Raw genomic sequence first — 23,672 nt, 5'->3', positions numbered from 1 at the left:
TATACATGTATCAGGCGGTGCTACGTTGTGACATCTTTCTGTAAACCGCGCCTAAATCACGTTTCGCTGACTCAGGGATGCCTGAAAAGGTCACATCTACAGGCAAATGCGTCGAAAAAACACAGAAGCATAGCGTCAAATGCGGGAGGGGAGAGTTTGTATTACGTGAGACCTACCTCTGATTAACAAAGAGAGTGGCTTTGTATACTGCTTATGCAGTATCCGCTCATTGCTGGCTCGTTGAGCAAATGCGAGAAACCTGGATCCTAATAGACAGAAATGAATTGGGTGAGACAATACAGGGGATAAAGAAAAAGAAAACAACAACACAGCGGGGGGGGGGGGGGGGGGGTTAGGAATATATTAGGATGGATAGTTCATCTTAGGGTTGCAGGTTGCCAGGTTTAATCAGCGAAGCCCGGTAGAGATCGCTGTGTGATCTTTCACGGAGAACAAAGTGAGGAGGATGTGAAAACCTCACTGGTGAACATCACACTGCACAGCGGCAGTGGACTGGCTGGCACACACTATCACTCACACACTCACAGGCATACTTAATATAGCTTGTCCATGAACATTGTACCGGTATACCTGCACCCACACACAGACACACACTCACTGATCTGGAGCTAGAGCTGAAGCTGGAGATGGCATCAATTAAAGGACATCTATTGGCGAGTGCACTAAGCTGAAATCAATAAGTACATCAGTGGCATAGTATGATGAGTGGAATACTGCTTGCATTTGGAATGCTGTGCATGTGGCAAGAACATTGAATTTTTCCCCTTTATTAATGATGATTCCTTGGAAATACAAGAGAATAAGATACTGTTCATAGTAGGTCACCATAGACAAACAGTTGAGTGCTTCATAATTACACTCATATGCACACACAGAAATGCACAGACATATTTTAAACCATACTTTGCTGCAAAACAAATCAGATTAACATACACCTTCATTAACCTCTACCTACAACATTGTATGTATCCACGTGGGTATATTATACATACGAATATCTAAATAGGACCTACATATATTCATCTATGATCTATCTATTCATTTATTCATTCAAAAGCTGCTGCTGCGTTAATATTTCTATTATCCTGTGCATCTTGTGTTACAAAGACAGCAGTCTTTTCCACTGACCTATCCTCCGCAATATCGCTGCTTGCTGTGGCCATTTGTGACGCCACCCATACTTCGCTGACCATTCCCAGTGGACGTCGGTGTGGACGGATGCATTCTATTCGTGGGTGGAAAGTGATCACTCTATCGTATCGCAGGTGATGTGATCACTGTTGGTCTCCAGCAAGATGTAATGCTTGCGACACAATCTGATTCTGTTGATATGACAGGATGGGGCAGGGAAGCAAGGGTAGATTTATTTCATTCCCCTTGTCAGAGAGGATATTTATTCATTTATTTCCAGCAATAGGATGAGTAGTCCTTTCAGCATAGCTCATTTTCAAAGGGGTCCACTTGACATACATGTTAAAATCCACATAAAACAACAGCAATAAATGCACAATAAAAACTGCAAAAATGCACTTAAGTAAAACACTGTTGGTAAAAATCATTAAAAAAGTGACTTACAGTTGACACATTAATATGATATATTGGAATGACTTCAGAAACAGAAAAAAAAATCATTGTACAACAAAGTGACTTACAATTGATGTATTGATAATTGCATTTCATTTGTAGAATTGTGTCTGAAAAGTTAAAAAATTAACTACATTGTACAATGTGTTATGTCAAAGTTATATTTCTACTGTACCCTCTTCCACAAATTTGTGACATTTTGTTTAGATGAATATGCCAAAAATGCAAATTGCATTTACTTTGTACTACTCCTATGTCAGCGTATTTTGAACCTGACATGGATTTTACACCTCAGGTTCAATGATATTTATTTTCAGCAAATAAGAATATAATGATCTAGAACAAGTAACATTTGAACAATTTGAAAATGCTTTGGGGCACATCTCTAGAAGTACAACAGTTTTTGACGAGTGTGCCCTGTTTAAAGATAAATGAGTATTACATTCCATAATATACACGCCAGCAAAACTGCAATCTTGTATTTAAAAAAAAAAATCATCTTTACATGCCTATCATATTGAGATTTGCATAATTTCATCTCTGATAGCTTAATCAATGTAAGAAAAGGACATGAGTACAAGTTGAATCTCAGTTCTGCACAGTTGATGGGAAGTTGATATCAAAGTCGTTGATTAGCTCCCAACGGCAGCGCGTCATACAGTGCAGCCAGGGGGATTTGCCGGGGGATTGCTAAGATTCATGAAGTTAAGCTGAAGCAATGATGAAGGGGGGGGGGGGGGGTGGGAAGGAGGGAGAGATTCTCATCACCTTGTTCTCCTATCGAGATGCTGGTCAGACCCAGAAGGCCTGCTGAGGGGGGTTTTCTTCCGGCAGAATGGAGGCCATTAATCAGACCAGCAGTGGACAGCGATGCACGTCTGATGTCATTTGACGCAATGCATGTCGTGTGTCCAACGCAGAGGGGGAATACTGTAAATAAATGCACGGCCACTTTATGAGGTCATTTTAGGTCCACCATGGATTAGTGAGTGATGAATGATGAGATGAGGAACAGAGTGCACTTGTTGCCGTGGCAATTTTGTCTTCATCTTCTCGATGATGATGATTAGCTGGTATTCTTGTTCCTGCAGTAACGTGATATCTCACTATCCGGATACATGCAGTGCCAAAATGGAAAGATATCGCCTAATGGATTGCTGGTAGACTAAAAGAGTCTTACCATGCAGTCACCAATATTTGCATCCTTTTAGTCATATCTTTGATTATTAAAAAGAAAACTGGAAGAAGAAAGGAGGCAAAAATGGGACAGTTGATATGCAAGAATCCCCAGCATCTTATTTGTTTTGTCTTTGTTTTAATAATGAGACAGTGGCTATTTTCATTTTATATTTTTCATGTGTTGAATTTCCCATAAAAGGAGGCGATGTTCAGGAATAATGAATATTAAAGTAAGGAAAACCATTGATTATTGGGCACCATGCGGATGTTTCTATGCCAATGTGCACTCTGTGTTTCATTCCAGTGAACTTCTGCAAATCCGAGTGGCAAGTTCTTGAATGTAATACTTTGTAGCTTTCCTCTCTTAAAGGGACTGTACAGTACTGGTTGAAGTGAGGATTCATGTTTTTAACATTCCTAAGTGAGATAATGAGAAACCTTTTAATGAAATATGAAAGAGCATGTAATTTTAAGAAGGATTCAACATTTATTTGATGAAAATTGGTTTTCAAATGGCTGAGATATCCAAAAAAGTGATAATATTAAAAGGCGACAGGCCACGCCTTTTATTAGGATCTCGTTGTTTTACCCTTTTTTTGATATCTCAGCCATTTCAACACCGATTTTCATCAAATAAACTTTTAATACCCCTTACAATCGCATGCTCTTTGACATCTCATAGAGTGGTTTCTGAATATCTCGCAAAACATTAAAAGCTAAATCCTCACCTGAACCAGAACTGTACACACCCTTAAAGAGGTATCTTTGAAATTAGCGTTTACCAACAAAAAGAAAAACCTTGACTAAAAAGAGAGGGTTATTATAAGAGACAGCTGATATCATCCGAATATCCTCCTTTCTTTTTATTGATATATTTCTTCAGTCCGAAATATTAATGGTTTTCAATATATATACATAGCATAACCAAATTTAGTGATAATAGAAAAGGAAGTTATGAATTTTTATATTGCTGGTGCATTAGAAGGCTTGTAAAGAGTAATAGGAAAATATTTGAAGTAGCATGGGTGTGCAAGCAACATGGACTTTACTTTTTATATCAAATGATGTGAGCTATTTTGTCCACAGAAATGTGTCGAGAAATTGGACATTTTTAAACAACAATTTTCAAGTACTACACATTGAAAGGGATATTCGTATGCATGTACAGTAGGACCTTGATTATTCGGCCATCAATTATCTGGATTCTTTGTTATCCGGATGTCGACTGGCTGACATCTTTTCTTTTTACATTTTTTAAAAATGTATTCATATATTTTAAGTGCCAAATCTTACTCAAAACAAACACACATTCAACCATTATTGTGCGAATACATGACTGGACACAATTCAATCATCGCAGCAAACTGCAACTTTTAGGTCAGTTCGTGAGACGATACGTCAATGACTGGTACCACGCTTGTCACTGGCACTGAGTGCACAGCAGTGGTTTACAGTACAGTGCAGTGGCAGTATTCAACGAGTCGTGATGTCAATGTCATTGTCAGTCAATATCAATTGAACAAATGATACATGAAGGGACATATAGGGATATTTTACTTATATTTCATTTTATTTCCGCATGACAATGCCATGCAGATAATTGAAATATTAGTAAATTGGTAATAACAGATATATGTATACCCCTAGCATGATATGCTAGAAAGTGCTGTATTTGAGCATAACTCTCTTATCTGGCCAAATTGATCATCCACCAATAACGACGTGGCCAGGTAATCACGGTCCTACTGTAACTCAAAAGAGTTAGTTTATGGCAATTCTGACGCCCCCCAAATAAAACAACAACAACAGCAACAACTGAAGGCCTCCCTCTCTGTCTGAACTCATAAATCTAATATCTAATAGAATTTGGGTCCCAGTGTATCCCTCATTCCTTCAAGCTCACTAAACAGGGAAAGCCATGCAATCCTCTTATCAACAGCAGCAGGAAAGAGAGAGAGAGAGAGAGAGAGAGAGAGAGAGAGGTAGATGTAGAGGATACTGTAGCTTTAAATATAAACAGAGTGTTGAAAATGATGAGGAGCAAATCCCCCACCCACCCCTACCACCCCCATCTTCTGCAGCTCTCTCCATCCCATCTCCCCTCTCCTGGTAGATTGATGAATTGATGACAAAGTGATGACAGGTGCATGGAATCCCCCATCCCCCTCGCCTCATACCCCTTTTCTTACGATGCCAAAGTGCTTTGACCTCACTGCTATTGTTGTTGGTTTTTTAATAATATATTATACCTACTTATATCACTCTGCAAAAGGGAAATGTAGTGTTTAGATTGATTACCCTTAGTCCTGAACCCCAACTCTCCTGTTAACACATGAGACAGCTTGCAGTTTAGACATTATTATCAAATCCACAATGCATGCTTTTGTCTTGTTGAACTATTGAGGGCTCTGAAGTGTATGGACTTGCAATCAAATACATATGAAATGTCTACCAAATACTTTTCCATACTTACTTCACTATTACCAACTACACATGAAATGTTGGTCATTAACTGGGTCTACATTAACCAGTCGGTTAATGCAGAGTTTAAGCGGGAATTTGATGAAGCTGAATACATGGGAAAAGAAAATAAAGTCTTATGTCACATTCATTGTTTTCAGAGGAAGAGTGATATTGGTGATAATATACAGACCTCTTGACTACCGTGAGAGGTGTGGTTGACTTTACCCTCTATAGGGGTTCTGTTGGCCCAGGCTGTAATCCTCTAGTACCCTTGTCAAGGATAATAATGTTCTCATTAAATCTCTTGCTGGGATTAATTTCTGCACGAGTTGAAGTAAATTGAAGCACATCAACAGACTTGACGATGTAATAAATACAAGATGTTCTTGTGCTGGCACTGTGTGAATCTGTACGGAGATGTCTGCCACTTATCCAGTGCGTCTTGGATATGCCGCATATATTGTGGGTACCCGTCCGGAGACCTTTCCAATTAATTAAGCATTTCGCCGGCTGAATGGACACATGAGTCTGAATCTGTCTAACAGAGTTTTGGACATACAGGATGTACACCAGGGTATATGCAGGATGAATTCTGTTCTCCCAGCCACCCGTAATGAGAACGATGCACGCGATTTGGTCTAATGACAGCTAAACACGGCTGGCTGGATGTAGCAAGGAGGCTGACGTAGGCTTCTTCTCCTGGCTGAGAGATAGGGAAAAAAAAATAGACCAAAAACAGAAGGGGTGAGATAGAGACATAAATAGACAGCCAGACAGATATAATATCTAGACACTTAGAGAGAAAGAGAGATAGATAGATAGAGAGAGAGAGAGGGGGGGGGGAGATAGAAAAAGTAAGAGACTTTTAGATACAGAGTGAGAGATAAAAAGAGAAGATAGTGTAGGAAGAGGAGAGATTGAAAAATTAAGAGAGACTCTCAGATACAAGAAGATACAAGAAGAGAGAGAGGAGATATATACAAATATAAAGAAAGGCTTTATGATATAATCATGCAAATGCAAGGAGACAGAGTAAGATTGTAACCGAGAGAAGAGTGGAGAAAAAGAAATATAGATTTTAAGATATATTTAAAGAGATAGAGTAAGAGAGTATGAGAGAAAAGAGGAGAAAAAGAAATACAAAGCGAGATTATTATATATATATATATATATATATATATATATATATATGGGAAAAGTAAGAGAGGGAGAGAGAATAGAGAGGAGAATGGGAAAATAGGAGAGACTTTTAGATAGTTACAAGGAGAGAGAGAGAGAGAGATGAAAAGAATAGCAACGTACTAGAATGAAGTTACTCGTAACAGTATTTTTTTCAATAATGATGTGTATCTCATGTAACACCGAGCAAAGGAATTTCAGATGAGAGCAAAGATCATACAAAGAAGGGATGAAAAAAGATGACAGCTTCAATCTAACCTGATTGTGTGTGTGTGTGTGTGTGTGTGTGTGTGTGTGTGTGAATGAACAAGGATACATGAGAAATGTTATGACCTTTGCAACTAGTCAGCAGAAGATGTAGAAAATGTTACATTATTATTAAGATCATCATATTGTTCTTTATTCCTGCACAAGTATAGCGTGTATTCAGGCAAAAACATGAAGTACATTATTATTGCAGTAACCCCTGAACCTTGGCTATCTTCATCTGATGTGAATCTCTTAGAATGTGATGACATTTCTAGTTTGACATCCAATCCACCAAAAATACTCCTCTGTATGCCAAGAAGACTAGAGATCTGCTCAAGTGATAAGAATCATTCATATAGAGGTCAGTATGCGCACTTTCTTTGACGGCCGCTGGTGATGCTGCACACCCTATGCCGATGCTCCGTGTACACTGTGCGGTTATGGTTACCGTATTATGTGCGCGAGGCTGGGAATATCATTAAGAAGGGTGTAGCCAGACGCGGGGCATTAGAAATAGTTTAGTGGGTAACAAACCACCTGTTTGATGTGAGAACGGTCTAGCCTGCCGTGATGTCAGCCGCGATGAAGATGATGAAGATGGCATTAAAGGTTGTCACCTTTACGGAGGTGTTAGTCATGGGGCCGCTTGTGAGTGGGTCTCCCATGTCTGTGCAAGCTATTCTTCCACTTTGGCTCAGCAATTTGCATAGATGAAGATGGATCATGGAATAGGCTCCTACGTCATCATCTGTTGTATTCTAATACCATTTTACTATTTAGAGACTTCAGCATGTGCCTGGATAGACGTCCATGCTAAGACATACATGTTCAGACACACATGTATAATTTTCTGGATGTGAACAGAATGCATTTAAGCTGATCGCCAAATTGTTAAAACTGTAAAAACTGCAGATGCAGAGTAGATAAATTGACAGAGAGAGATAAAAAAGGAGAAGAAAAAGAAAAGAGTTAGATAGATATAGAGAGTTGAGGTATTAAAAGAATGGTGACAATATTAGACTTTATAAGCAGATGTAGAGAATATACATACATACACATGTATATGTATGAATGTATGCATACATACATAATTTACTCATTTATTCCTAAATGTAAGACAAACAGTGACAGACAGACATGGAGGTTTGGATCAACACAAAAATGCAATGTCAGATCTAATAAAAGCACTGCGACTTTTGCCGCTTTGAAAAACTTGAAGCTGCGGTGGCTTGCGAGGAAGGCACCGTCGCATCTCATTTCGTTCTCCGATCCCAACACATGCACTCTCCCTGCCATTTGTTGATAAACCCAGACACCCGTCCCATCAGAATCTTTCTGGCACTGGTAATGGAAAAGGCCAGGGCATCTCGCGCATCAACAAATCCTCCACAGACGGAAGAAAAATGAAAAGAGATTCAAACTCTGACATATAAACAAAATGTCGAGATTGCGTCGAGTTGCGGAGAGGTTGAAATTGTCGCCACATGACAGTCGGCTCTCTGACAGCAGAGAGGGTATCTCAAAGCCTATGAAACACCTGTCTGGTGTTTGGTATTTGAGTGCAAGCTGGGGTCCTGAGATCTTTTAAAGGACAAGTTCACCTTCATAAACATAAGGATTGAGAGAATGTAGCAATATTAGTAGAACACATCAGTGAAAGTTTGAGGAAAATCAGACAATCCGTTCAAAAGTTATGAATTTTTGAAGTTTTTTTGCAGTACCCACTGGATGAGAAGTCTACTGCAGTGTATGAATAACTTAGATGTCACATGCGTACAACAATATAAGGAAAATATAAAGAGAATTTCACAAAATTCCATCTTTTGAAAAAAGTACACATTCCCCTGACTCGTTACCGATAAATGTTATGGGTAATATTATTCCCCCTGCCTTTAGAAAGAGGCAAGTCAATTGCTCTTTTATTATGCGAAAAAAGTGAAAATATGCTGAATTTTCTTTTATATTTTCTTTATACTGTTGTACGCATATGACTCACAAGCTGTAGTAGTCTCCTCATCCAGCGGTTCCAACACAAAAATTTAAAAAATTCATAACTTTTGCATCGATTGTCCAATTTTCCTCAAACTTTCACTGATGTGTTTTTCTAATATTGTTGTATTTTCTCAATCCTTATGTTTATGAAGGTGAACTTGTCCTTTAAGGCTTTTTTGTTTGTGCTATATGTTTTGAATTAAGAGTATTTTCTCAGAGAACAGCATACGTGTTCTACTGTGTTTCACTGCAAACTCCTTAAGCTGGGTTCCTGAGATCTTTTGCATTTTTTTTTTTAATGCTATATGTTTTGAATTAAAGAATATTTCCTCAGAGAATTGCATGAATGTTCTACTGTGTTTCACTGCAAACTTCTTTTGAAATGTCCTGTGTCTCTCATTTGGATGTACTATATGCGCACAAATTGACTGCCACAAGAATTATTGTGTGAGTCCTCAACCAAATAATAATCCGTACAGACATGCCGCAACTCAAGGCAGGGCCATTGGTCACTGTGTCAGAATTAATGTGGGACAAAGAATTGCTTTGTGACGTTAAAGGGATGGTACAGTATTAGTAGAGGTGAGAATTGGGCTTTTAACTTTTTGCGAGATATCAAGAAACCATTTGTAAAATAGTACAGAGCGTACCTTTCTGAGAGGAATTCAAAGTTTCTTTGATGAAAATCAGTTTTGGAATGGCTGAGACATCCAAAAATAAAGTAAAACAAAGCGATCGTAATAAAAGGTGGGTCCCACATTTTATTGGAATTGCTCTGTTGTGGGTATCTCAGCCATTTCAAAACCAATTTTTGTCAAATGTTGAATTCCTTTTGGAATTACATGCTCTTTCATATTTCACCCCCAAAATGTTAGAAACCCGAGGTTAGGTCTCAACCAAAGCTATACGATCCCTTTAATCACAAACCATTCAGTATTTGTTTTATAATACAATGGAACAGTACCATGTTTTGAATTGAACACCATGGAAGAATTGTGCACTTGTGCAACCTTGCTGATTTCAGATCATTCAAGGCAGTATGCATGCAGTATAAGCTGTTACTTTTGCGTACAAATTTTTAGCGAATGACGAAGTCACGGACATTTTCGCGAGGTCTTGTTTTTGTGAATTGACACCGAGGCTATCGCAAGTGCACTATTACTTTAGTGTATGGCACCGTTTTTGCGTGTTGTTAAATTCCCGACCCAACAGTGATTCGCGAAATTCACGAAAATAAAACCCTCATGAAAATAACAGCTTATACAGTATTCGGCTTAACACACATGGAGTGTCTGCTTGTGGGTCTAGCTCATGCTTTATTAAAGCTATACAGTAGCAGTAATACAAATAAAAACAACAACAAACAAACAAATACAATGATGTCATTTTCCAAGGACCTCTTTTAAACATCATTAGACCTGTCTCGATGTCATATTTCTGTGACCTCTCTCGGTGGATATTACAACTCTCTATTATGTGTCATTAGTGCTTTCCTCGCGTCACCTCAGCGATTTAAAGCCAATCAGACTCCCGTTCTGACAGTGAGGTGAATAAAGGTTATGAGCAATGTCTTTCTGTCAAAAGCAGTTCTGTGATTTTTATTCACCCTTGTTTGTTTTTATATTAGAGTAATATTTTTTCTCTGTCTCCATTTTTTTCTCTTCCTCTGCAGCCGGAAGACCCGTACTATGCATCACAACGAAGAGTTTACGAAGATTTGGGTCAGGAGATGTTACAGCATGCATTTGAAGGGTAAGGGCCCAAATTCATATAGATAACTGTAAAATGAGGAATGTTCGCGTGCATTTTAATTTTGCGAGGGCTCTCGTGAAATTGAAATGCCCCCGAAAGTTCTTGTCGACACCATTGATGCATTGAATGTTCAATTCAATTCAATTCGTGTTTATTTCATTCAAACAGATAAAAAACATTCAGACAAGGTATATAAATAGATTCAAATTGACAATACAAATGTAACAGAATGTGGAGACAGCCAGAAAAACAAAGTTTAATGAGCAGCTGCCACCATAACAAAAGCATTTATAATAAAAGTCATATTAAGTCGAACAAATACATGTGCATAGAGATTAGAACCAAAGTAATTAAAAACACATGTTGAGAGAAATACAGTAGACACATAAAAACAAGACAAAAAACAAACAAACACAGAGTAATACCCGAATGCGTAGATTACTTTTCTTTTTCCAATAAGAATAATTTAAATCTTCATTTAAAAACATTTAAAAGATGGACTCATTTTAATTGCCTGTGGCAAATTATTCCAAATTAAAGGACCTCTATACAAAACAGAATATAAATCAACATTTGTTTTATTAAGAGGTAAATGATGATTTAGAGGATTTCTCAAACAATATGAATGAATAGCACTATTTAACTGAAACAAGGAAGAAAGACTTGGAGGATGCAATTTTTAAAACATAAATTCACCAATATTATAATTGTTCAATTCAAAAATATCTAAGACATTACATTTCATAAAAAGAGGTTTAGTGGAGGCAAGATAATTGGCGTGACATATAATGTTAGAGGCAACTCGCAAAAATTTCATGCCGCAAAAAAGGCCGTCAGCTACAATTCGCGGAAATGTCATACCGCGAAAATATTGTGTTTTACGGTAGTTTTGATTGAGATCACGTACTAAAGCAAGGCGCAAATAGGCATACATGTACATGTACCTATCACACATGCGTGTCAACGTATGGTCGTTAATTGTAGGATGTCTGTTGGTGTACATGATATGTCATGTCATACACATTTACGCTGGCAAAATTTGCATAGCCTTTTGTGAATTGGGACGATGTGTCTGACTATTTCATGATGATGGTCACTGGACCTGTCTGAACTGCTGAACATACAGACTGCTCCACTTGTGCCCGGTCTTTTTATTTTTAGTCCCTTATCAGCACAGTCATAAATGTCAACTTGATACACTGCACTTCAGGCCATGACACTTTCACGGGATAATTCAAGCAGGATTCAAGCAGCAGAGACACCCGGCAGTTGATCTTTTTTGTTATTTTTTAAGACAAAAATATATGAAGAGAGAGTCTGAAGCATCTGCTACAAATTTGTGTCGTGATTGCCATTAATTGGCTTTGGCTCAGTGGTTAGTGATGCCTTCCAGTAAATAGGAGGTGGCAGGTCCAAATCCCATGCCGGTTCCGTGTTCCATCCAGTTGGCTCATGTATGATACAAACTGAACAGGCAATCTTCTGTACAGAAAGCTTGAGCAGAAACACACTATGTCATTATACACCATATCACCATCTTGCATATTTCTGCAATTTTCTGCACTCATTCTGCATAAACAATCATTTCCTCTTAACACTGATGCAAATATACATATTTATAGTTTTGAATTAAGTTCAGAAAAATACACTGTATGAAAAATTTCTTTAAAAGCTCACTTCAAAAAAAATGGTACGCATCATAATCATGTGTGTCAACGTTCAACATACAACTCCATGGCAGACACAAAATAAATGTATTTGCATGTGTGCAATCCCTCCTGTCTAATACAGAAGGGGCACTCTATTTATGTTCAAAAAAGCAATTTTATTTAGAATGTAAAAATGGATAGACAGGCAATGGCCTTTTTGTGGTTAAATTCTAGGTCAATTTGATCTTTGCAATGTAAATATCTGAGTGCAACAAGTAGATCGTACACTGCATCCTCATCACAGCTTCATGAGAATTTAGTGCTATCGAGGATACATGTGCAGATATTGTTGTGGACAAAGCCCTTTTTATCAATATGATGTCAATATGTGCAGATTCATTCTTGAATTTGTCAATACATCATCAATATGTTATCAATATTTTGGCATTCTCGTACATGTTATATCCACGCAAATCCATGCAATATAGTCATGGATGATACAATGTTGTTTACAGTTTGTGTGTGTAAGCAGTGTGTACACAGTCAAATCTTTATTAGCATACAGTGTACCATTCACTCTCAACCCCTTGTGCACCTGTTCTAATGTCAGTGAGGAGGTGAAACTGTAATACACATTTGTATACCTACACACATGCATGCACACACACACATACACACATGCACACACACACAACACACACACACAGATATATACAGTGTCACTTCCTGCTGTCTTAGATGTGTGTATCTAGTTATGTCCTTGTGAGATGCTTCCCGTTTGGGTGCCATTTTCCTTATCATTCATTTTATCCTCATTGAGCCTGATGATGTAGGTCAATTTTGTAGCATCCTCGTTTGAAAGGCGCCCTCGTTTCCTGGGACCAATCAGGCTCCCAGCCCCCTGGTGGTGCCTCTTTGAGCAGATGTAATCATAGCCCACGGGCCTCCAGGAGATGAAGAATAATGCATCAGGAGTGAGGAGAGAAGAAAAGGGGATGTAAGAAAGAGAGGGGGAAGAGATAAGTGACAGGCATTAAAAAAAAAAAAATGACGGGTGAGAGAGAGAAGAGGCAGACAGATGAAAGAAAGATAAACAAAGGAAAGAGATCATATATGATAATGATAGAGAGGGAGAGATGAGAAAAAGAAATTATATGTCTAAATGAATGAATATGATATGCTTCAATATGATATAATATAATATAGTATAATATAATATGATATGATATGATGTAATATAATATAATATAATATAATATAATATAATATAATATAATATAATATAATATAATATAACATATTCTATTATAATGTATAATGTAATATATTACAATGTAATATAATATGATATAGATCATATGTGGGGAGAGAGATAGGTATATATCATATACAAGAGGGAGATGAGATGGAGAGAGATGAAGATAGAAAGAATTACAGGAAAAAAAAGATGATTGAGTGAGAGGGAAACAGAATGATAGAGACTAAAGTATTGAATGAGTCTAGCAGTGATATGATTATGTGCAATAGATGTGTGGAAAATTTGTTTTATAAAATGTCAACGAAGATGCAGACTAGGAAATGGAGAGATGAAGATGATAAAAAAGAGAAGATTTTAAGTAGAAATCACATCAGACCGTGTGGAGGAGAGAGGAGAAATGGATGCCAAAGTTATTGATGATGACAAAAATGATACTGATTATCATTATGATGATGGTGGTACTGAGAGTAAGGGAGCTTTTGAGAATACAATGCGGTACTTTTAGGTGTCAGCTAACTAGTGAAAGATTGAATGCTTTGAAAGTGTTAAACTGAAGCTGTGTTATCTTACTATATGAGGCCCAATTTATTATGTAAAAAGGGCAGAACACTTTAGTCTGTGTACACTTTGACCTTTTTGTGGATGAGAAGAGTAGCAAGAGGGAATGGGCTGACTGAAAAGATGAGAAGATTTTTGAGCTGAGTCAGAGTGCTGAAAGAAATGATGTTAATAGCAAATAAAAATAGTTTGTTCTTAAAGAAGCAGAAGAATGTTAGTATTGTTATACTTGTCATTCTGAGGATTTTATTTGCAGGTGTTTTCCTTCAAGTTCTGTGAATAGATGTGAAGAAGAACAGAGTTGTGTACTTGTGTGTGTGTGTGTGTGTGTGTGAGTGTGTGTGTGTGTATGTGTGTGTGTGTGTGTGTTAGTGTTAGTGTGTATGTATTTTATCAATGTTATAGGTAGGTATTTATATGTGGGAAGATATGTAGGATGAATGGCATGAGGTTAGATTTAGGGTATAAGTGGGCAGGGAGGGTTTTTGTTAGTTTGCTTTTTACATTATGGATTCTGAAAAGTTATTTGTTCACTTGTTTAATTATGCATTATCATCTGATCACATTAATTCATTATAAAAGTTCTGTATTTTTTTAAGATTATTTTTTAATCATAATGAGTTGATTAATATATATTAAAGGAGAAAGTCTTCACAATTTGGCTCAGTTTTTTTAATACATTAAGTGATTGTGTAAATTTTCATTTGTATTATATGGAATTAGAAATAGATACCATTGGGGGGAAAAAAGTAAATGAGGCTAGGGAGATCATTTGTGATGCATTGGGAACAGAACCAGAAATGCAGCCAGAGGTAGGAGCAGTGGGCGTGTTGGGGTGGGGATGGAGAGGGGGGCATGGGATGGGCAGTTGTCGCATACCTCAAGGATGGCGATGTTTGTTTGATGACAGGGGGCAAGTGTCTGGTGGACCAGAGATGAACTAGAAAGAAAATAGACAGGATGTAGCAAGGTGGATGAGCGTTCCGATGGAAGGAATGTTTTCTCAAGAAACAAGGACCGACACCATTTGAAGATGCCATCCTGATGACTAAAGATTGTCCGGGAGGATAGTAGATGCGGGAGGAGGTGTTTGGGAGAATGATGGGAGAGAGTGAATCTGTAATGCCACAACGGCCCTCGTAAATCTCGCACTAAATATTTACGCGGATTGAGGTGGTGAGATAACAGCTGGTGCGTTAGAACTTAGACGCAGTGTCCAGCCCATGCCTGCCCACTTCTGGAACGTGTCACTTTAGATCCTGCAGTGTGAGAAATGAAAATGTTCGGATGCACAGTTACATGATATAAACATCGGTGATGTTGTTACGATATGAAGCACCCTTTTATTGGTCCCATAATTGTTTTTACAAGGTGTGAGGCGATTTTTAATCATTTCCTGTCCAATGCTGCTTATTCCAATCATATGTGATGCCCAGCTCAAAACCCACAGAAAGTTGCAGATTAGGATTCTAAATTATATCATTCTCTTTTTTTTGGGGGGGGGGGGGGGTTGGGGTTGAATGACTCAAATTTATACATTTTGCGTGGTTAATGCCTCGAGAGTACTTTTTTTTCCTCTACTTACTGGCAAAATATTGCGGCTTAAAACAAATCTAAAATCAGGGTATTGGAAGGTTTACGGACCATTTTTTTGGGACAGGTGCTGCTTCACTGGGAAATCGAGACTGTTGCACATCATGCTTGGGTGACCCTCATCTTTAGGTCCTCTTTTCTCTTTTTTCTATCATACTGCAACCCCTACCGCTGTAAAATTTCAATCATTTTGTCATTTGGTTAGGATGGCCCAATTTTAACAAGTTATTATGTCATTTTGAAAGTTTAGAGCTTACAGTACCTATTTAAACTATGAAATGTGTGGAAATTCATTTTGGCCTACTTTTTGATGGTTTTTGAGCTGGATGGTCACATATGGTGTTTTGTTCTGAGATTTCCAGTTAAATCTGTCATCACATGGGGAAAAAATTAATGAGAATATACTGGAAAGTTGAACTGTTTCCAATGTGTTAACATCTTTGGAAGTCAAATGTGACCTCTTATAGAACTTCTTTGCAGATGCCTAAAACCTTACATTGCATCATGATAAAAGCTTGTAGGCACTGGTCATCGTGTGGTATAAAGTCAGAGCTGGTTGGTGTGGTTCATTAAATGTGTACTGTTTAGAACATGTTCCATAATTATGATCTTCACAAAGTCATGGCTACTGACAAGGGGACAGTCCACAAAATGTAAGACCTTGATATCCATTATTTCACATTCCTGTAAGTAGAAAAGTCATGACAAATCTTTCTATATCAATTTCAGTGTATTTCCAGCTACTGAAATCTTTACACTAGTACATTGTAGTATTTGCATGGTATGGTGAATTATTTCTCCAAGTAGTAATTTACCATCTAGTCAAAGGAGACCAAGCCATTACCATTTGGAGACATGGTAGCCCTGCACATAGTCTGTGACTGTTTAAGAATATTTAGGAGAAGGGGGGGGGGGGGGGTGGGGGAGGGGGGTATTGGTTAAGAGTGAAAAAGTCACAACAGAGAATATGAGGCACCTTGTAGCAAATCAGTGATATGGTTTACTGTGTCCTTACTTGTCTGTGGTAGACTCCCCCATGCCCATCCCATGCCACCCCCACTAAAAGATTCCTTTGCCGTTATCCTGCTGAAGATTTGATATAGGGCGTGCCTTCCATTTTTGGTTAGCCCCTACCCCCACCACCACTCTGAACTATTCTCAAAAAGTGAAAATAGATCATTCTCTCTTTGAAAGTCATGATTTTCAGTTTCAAACATGAAAACCTACCAAAAGTGGGCAGTATGATAGTGAAGAAATTTAGAACTGTCAGATGAAAAAAATGATAACTCACTGAGCTCCAAATTGAGTAGCAGCACTCTTCTGGCTTTCAAGGGGCCCACTGTGTTGTGCCTCTCGAGCATGAAAAAGTCACTTTATTAGGGTCTGAAAAGATGAGACTTCATTCGGCAGCGGAGCATGAGTCATCCAGTATACCTTAACATCTACAGAGTGTATGCACTTGTGTGTGTGTGTGTGTGTGTGTGTGTGTGTGTGTGCATGCGTCTATGCCTTTGTGCGTGTTCGGCTCGTGTTGATGCGATGTTTGATTTATCGCCGACGTATTGGTATTCACAGCAGCGTGAGACGACAGCCTCTGGATATCAGTAATAAGGGTGAAATGAAATCATATTTACGACTCTTCCAGTAAAAGAGGGCGGCATCACTGCCTTCCTTCATTAGTTTTTTTCCTAATTTGTTTTTTGTTCTTTGCAATCTAAATAGCTTGGAAGGCCGGTGGTTATTGCTATGACTAACATGAATATGTGCACTTGTTGGTACCTCCTAGTTGGGGGGCATTTAACCCGCTGTCTACCGTGACACATTCTGAATCATTGTGATCTGTCCCTCTTGGGGTTAAACACATTACTCATTGCCTGGTGCACAGTTTTTAGCTCCATCTTTTTCCTTTGCATTTTTCTTTTTCTGTGGATCTTCTGCTTATGACTTCTTCCTGTATCTTCTGTTCTTTTCTTCTGTATCACCTCATAATAATAATCATTTCTCTCTATCTGTTTTTTTTTTTTGGGGGGGGGGAGGGGGTTGCTTTGTTTCATACCAGCAGTTCATCTCAGCCCAAGTTATGAAAGTCTTCTTGTAATGTCTGTATTGCACTGTATCTTCGGTGGCCTCTGAAGATTTCATTATATTCCCCTGGACTTTTCAAACACACTCATAAAGACTGTAGTGAATTCATAGATCAGTCCAATTTCTGTCTTTTTATACAGTACAAAGAGACTGGGTGTTTCTTTGTATGGGTATGTTTGTGCCAGACTTTTTCGTTGTCTGTCTGTTGAGTGAGAATTCAAGTGTGGATACATACAGCGATTGTCTGTTCACAGAAATGCACCATATAGACACGCAAAAAAAAACCACACACACACATACACACACGCACTTGTAACAAGCTTTATTCAGTTTTCTGTATTGCTGACAATACACTATACACATTCATTCCCCTTGCCCCAAAAGGCAACTGAATAGGTGTTATTAAGAAGTACGAAGACTTGATGAAACGAGTGCCTTTGTAGATACGATATTTCCAAGGTTCTCGGTTTCCATGGCAACACAGCATCCAGAGTGGATGAGTGATTGTTGGAAGACTGGGGTCATAGGCTTTTGAGGATACAGACAAACAAACCAAAACATCTGTTCTCCTTGTTGGTACTTGGGAGTTGGAATTTGTTAACAGTGACTACATCCACATCTACCCCTGATAGGGCTGTAGTTATAATAGTAATGATAATAATGAAGATGCTGATAATGTTAATAGTGATGATGATTATGATAATGATAATAATGATACTACATCACTGCTACTGCTACAACTGCTACTAGTAATAATAGTGATAGTGATGATAATGTTGGTAATTAAAGTAATTGGACTTATTACTTCAAGCTTTTATTCTTTTGAATATCAAAAAAAAAAAATCCTTCATATCCAACACATGCGTGCAATAACATTTATTTAAGTAGCCCCAAAATCCTGATGGCTCAAAAAATTCCTGAGATGCTGTGGACCTGATGTATGGAAGCTCTTTCTAGCTGTCTGAAACAATTTACTCAATAATCAATCAAAACCTTTAAAGGAATTGAAGTAAATGAAGAAAGATAGACATCATTTTCGAAATGAATGATCGAAGTTCTTTAAAAAGAATTTAAATATCAGTGCCTTTGCACTGCATGTTTTTTAAAGGGATTGTACAGTTATGGTTGAGACCTAATTTCAGGTTTCTAACATTTTTTGGTGAGATAATGAGAAACCTCTTATAAAATGTGAAAGAGCATGTAATTCTATGAGGAATTCAATGTTTATTTGATGAAAATTGGTTTTGAAATGGCTGAGATATCAAAAAAGAGCGATTCTAATAAAGTGTGGGACCCACACTTTATTACGATTGCTTTGTTTTACTTTGTTTTTTGATGTTTCAGTCATTCCAAACCCGATCTACGTCAAATAAACTTTGAATTCCTCTTAAAATGGTATGTTCTGTACTATATCATAAGTGTTTCCTTGGTATCTCGCAAAAAGTTAAAAACCCAATTCTCATCTCCACCAAAACTGTACTATCCCTTTTATGTAACCATGAACTAGACCATTCATTTAATAGAAAGAAATGATTTACTTAGCATCTATAGACAAAATCAGGACATGAGCTTAAAATTGAACTTGTGCCATACTGCGGCCTAAATCATTGACCAAACTACACAATCAATACAAATAAATATCATGCTGAATGTACTATGTATATATCATACACATGCAGGTATTCACTACACATACAGGTTCTCCAATTTGCCCATATATGCATCGTCCAAAACGGTTCATATAAAATATTCCGTAGCCCTTGGATCATCGATGAAAACAGAACAAAGCATCAGCAATCTTGCTGCCCTTTGAAAAATGAAAACAAATCGCGTGTCTGCTCAAAAGAGAGGGACCTTCCAGAAAGTAATTGCTTTTCTGCTGACAATAAATGCTGGCTTTGTGCTGGATAAATGTCAACATGGGCATTACTTTCATGTTTTCATGTCCTGCATACGTGGTTGGAGAGTCGCTCCCGATGGATTTTTTATGTTTCTCCTCTCTCATATTTGTTTGTTAAAGCCGCCAGTTGGTGGAGTTCATCTTTCTCTATTTGCTCAAAAGCGTTATACATGTATTTGACCGTGCATCACAAAATCAACCAAAAGTTTGTGTAAGGACTTGAAATAGGTGAAATGGGTAAACCTGGTCAATCTTCAGTTTTTTACATTTTTTGAAATAGCAATTTTTCTTCTATTTATTTCTGAAGTTTGGGTTGATGTAATGAATGGGAAATTGTATTTTAGCAGTTTTTACAGATCACTTTCTTTTTTTTTATAGTGTGATAAAGTTATGTCTTAGAGACCTTTTTTTCTCATGTCTTAAAAACCCTTTCACTGTTCTCATTCAACTCTGATAACTTTTGAAAGGACTGTGTTACCGCATTCAAAGTTGGTATGAGTGATCAATAGAATGTGTGTAGTGATTATGGAAAATGTCAACATAATCTTATAATCCCTTCTTACATATCCTCCTACATACAGTAAGAATAATGTGATTCAGAGTTGCCAATTTGATAAGAATGAGACAATCATTTTTGCACCCCTGGACTCAATGAGTTTAAAGCAAGGTAGTATCTGAAGTCACACTGCTGTGCTACTTCCCCAAGAGGGCCCCTCCCATTATTAGTTACACTACCAAAGTCGGATACCCAGTGTCAGTTCCATGACATTTGCTCGTGCGGTAATTGCTCCCACGAAATATCTGCGCGCCAAGCCAAACATAAATTCCACCCACGAACATAAGCCTTATGCTAATCCTAATCCTTACATCAAACTAAACCTAATACCTTATCACAACCCTAACCCTAACCCCAAGTCCTTGAAGAAAATAAGACCGGAGCAATGGTTGCAGGAGCAAATGATGTATCTCCCCCCATGTGATGCTACAGTGTCAGAAGGAGATGTGGATAATACAACTGGATACAGGATGTTAATTGGCACCGGTAATTTGCCACTTGATCTAATCCCACTTTGTCTAGTGCCCATCTGGTCCTATCCCCACATGGTCTATTAAAGTCTGTGTACAGATCAAATGGGTTTAGCTGCATCCAGTTGGTCTTAGTCAATCTGGGAATTAGACCAACTGGTAGTAGACCAAGTGACTATCCGATACACCTGTATACTCTTGGCACCAAGCAGAATTTGAACTTGGGGCTCGGCTAGTTTATCAGAGACCGGGAAGGGGGGGGGGGCATTTCATCAAGTTTTTTGTCAGAAACTTTTTCTGGAAAAATTGTTGTACAACTTGTAAGCTACACAAATCCTTGCATCTGATTGGCTGAGAGCAAATTTGTCAAAAATTGTCAATACCTCCCCCCCCCCAACAAACTGACAAAATGCTTCATGAAATGCCCCCAGAACATGTACCATTGTACACTAGGTTGCCCCTGCACTTTGTATTTGCTAGAGCATTAGATGTCATTCTTTACAAAACTAATGACTTCAAAGAATTTTCTTGTGGTGTGTATTGTACATTTCTCCATCCTAATGATGAGTTAATTTGTTTGTTTGTTCTTGGTTGTTGTTCATCTCTTTGCTCTCCAGGTACAATGTATGTATATTTGCCTATGGGCAGACAGGAGCGGGCAAGTCCTACACCATGATGGGCAAACAGGAACCCAGCCAGCAGGGCATCATACCATTGGTAGGTGTACTTGAGTGACCTGCACCTTGTCATAGTTAATGATAATAATAATGATAATAATACAGGGTACTTATAATGCGCCAATTCCACATAACTAATGTGCTCAAGGTGCAGCAGAAGAAGTGAGTTATGAAATATACAAAAATCATTACACAAACATGCACATGAAAATGAATGACACAATAATGATGATGAAAAAAAATAAAGTTAATGTTTAGGCATGTTTAGATAACACTACATCACTGAAATTATGTAAAATCCCACTCACATAAAGGAAAGTGCGCTTCAGTGCGCTTGTAGCAATTTTATGCAAGGTGACAATATTAGGGCCCCTGACGAGGTGCAGGTACCTCACTATACTCCGCCCACCTGGGAGCATGATTATCAATCTCATCATTTTCTGCCAGTAATATAGAAAATGCATTTGACTTTTTGTAGGAGATGCACGGTCAAATTGGATTGCGTCTTTGATGTGAAATAGATATGTGTCCTCATCCCAAGTGGATTTCAGTGTTGTTTAATTAGCCCATTGAAGACTGGCTGATTTTGCTGAAACACGTATTTCCCATAGACACCTGCTCGAGTATACTCGGGACTAGTCTTCAATAGGTAAAGGTGGAATAAACTTTCAATAAAGTTATTCATACATGCTAGTATGTTCATTGTCTCAGAGAGATGATCCTTGTTAAAATCTGCCATTGACATAGTTTGTGGAGGTTTTGTATTGTTATTGTTTCCTTGCTTTCTTTATTTAAATATTGTTCTCGCTGCAGTGGTTACAGTAGTAAACCAAATAGCCTTTGTGAACAGTTTTTCCTGCTATGACAGTCCTTGTGTACTCCACATCCATACCAAGAATTCCTGTGACAGCACACTTCTATAGTATAATGCCAATTCCCTTTCTGAGATGCCTACCAATGCCCTGGCCCACATCACCATGCTTTTCACAATGACCTTTGACCCTCCTCTTCCTCCACTCCTCCATTGTTCCGCAGTTATGTCAGGAGCTCTTCGACCGCATCGACTGCAACTCCAACCCCAACCTCAAGTACTCGGTGGAGGTTAGCTACATGGAGATCTACTGCGAGCGAGTTCGCGACCTCTTGAACCCCAAGAACCAGAAGAACCTCCGGGTCAGGGAGCACCCGCTCCTGGGGCCCTACGTGGAGGACCTTTCCAAGCTGGCCGTCACCTCCTACAGCAACATCACCGACCTGATGGATGAGGGCAACAAGGCCAGGTGAGTGCCGGGGAGATGGGGAATCCCCCACCTGGTTACAGGTCAAAGGTCATAGCATATGTGACCCTGCACCTCAAAACAAACAAAAAGTCACCAGACATGAATTTTTAGTTAAGACCATATTCTGAAAGAGCAGACCTTAAGCTTTAAAATGATGTATAACTCAAATCAAATGGACTCTCCTAACCTATCTAAATATTGGAAAGAAAGCACAAACTCAGGAAAAGTGTGAACTGAGAAAAGAGGCTCTGAAGTACAGTGTCTATTCAAGCGCTTAATCTTTACCAAACCGTGCTGGCTGTGCCATGAATGGGACAAAAAACAGGAAGTAAACCACCAGAGTAACAACAATGAAGGGATTATCATCTTAAACTGAAATTAACCATGCCTCATTAGCACATTCTGTCCATAATTAATGCCAACTTTCAAAGTAGTAGCACTATCCTTTCAAAAGTTATTAGAGTTGAAAGTGAAGACCGTGGAAAAGGTTTTTCAGAAATGAAACAGGGATTCTAAAGACACACCTAATCACACTATTCTACCAAAAATATTTGAGATAAACTGCTAAAAAAACACACTTTCCTGCCCGTTTTATGATACCAAATTTTAGTGTAATGTAAAAGAAGACCCGCTCTTTCAGAAAATATGAAAAAGTCAATTTCGGCTAGGTTGACCCATTTCACTTATTGTCAGTCCTCACGCAAAATCAGTGTGTGCGACTTTATGTTCGTTTTGAGGTGCACGGTCACATATGCCTCCCACTGAAGGTGACAGGAATTTATCCCAGTGTGATGGGATGGTAGCTAAGAGTAATTGTGTCATTATGCATGGGTCTGAAGTGAAGTCCATATCAGGCCAACTGAAAAAAAAAAGAAACTGTTTCAAAGATATAGACTGGCTTATATTATGAAAGAGGCGTTTGCATATTGAAGTGTTGGTACTTTTGAATGTTTTTGTGTCTGAAAACAGAACCGTAGCTTCTACCAACGTGAAAGACAAGTCGTATCTATCATAGGTGTGCACATGGTTGACTTTGGATTAAGTATGGGTGTTTTTGGAATGTCTTAGTGTCTTGAAAACAGAACCGTAGCATCCACCGACAGGAAAGACTAATCATATCTATCAAAGGTGTGCGCGTGGATTACTGTATACGCTGAATATTTCGTGAGGTTTTTATTTTCGCGAATTTTGCGAGTCGGGTGCTATTCGCGAATTTTACGAGTCGGG

At 38.3% G+C, this 23,672-nt stretch overlaps 1 protein-coding gene across 1 annotated transcript in view; it reads left to right on the top strand.

The window, feature by feature from the left end:
• LOC139724393 (kinesin-like protein KIF1C) overlaps nucleotides 1–23,460 on the top strand; it is a 57,678-nt gene extending 34,218 nt beyond the window's left edge. The window contains exons 3-6 of the mRNA XM_071635538.1: nucleotides 10,340–10,419; nucleotides 21,106–21,205; nucleotides 22,201–22,445; nucleotides 23,415–23,460. Coding sequence (XP_071491639.1) covers nucleotides 10,340–10,419; nucleotides 21,106–21,205; nucleotides 22,201–22,445; nucleotides 23,415–23,460 — 471 coding nt within the window. The remainder of the gene's footprint in view (nucleotides 1–10,339; nucleotides 10,420–21,105; nucleotides 21,206–22,200; nucleotides 22,446–23,414) is intronic.
• The last annotated feature ends 212 nt before the right edge of the window (nucleotides 23,461–23,672 follow it).

Source organism: Diadema antillarum, unplaced genomic scaffold, assembly GCF_040938485.1.
Source record: "Diadema antillarum isolate AM-2024a unplaced genomic scaffold, OU_Dant_1.0 scf00000212, whole genome shotgun sequence".
NCBI classification, from domain to species: Eukaryota; Metazoa; Echinodermata; class Echinoidea; order Diadematoida; family Diadematidae; genus Diadema; species Diadema antillarum.
The sequence above is the reverse complement of the archived record's forward strand: the minus strand, read 5'-3'. Positions and strand labels throughout refer to the sequence as shown.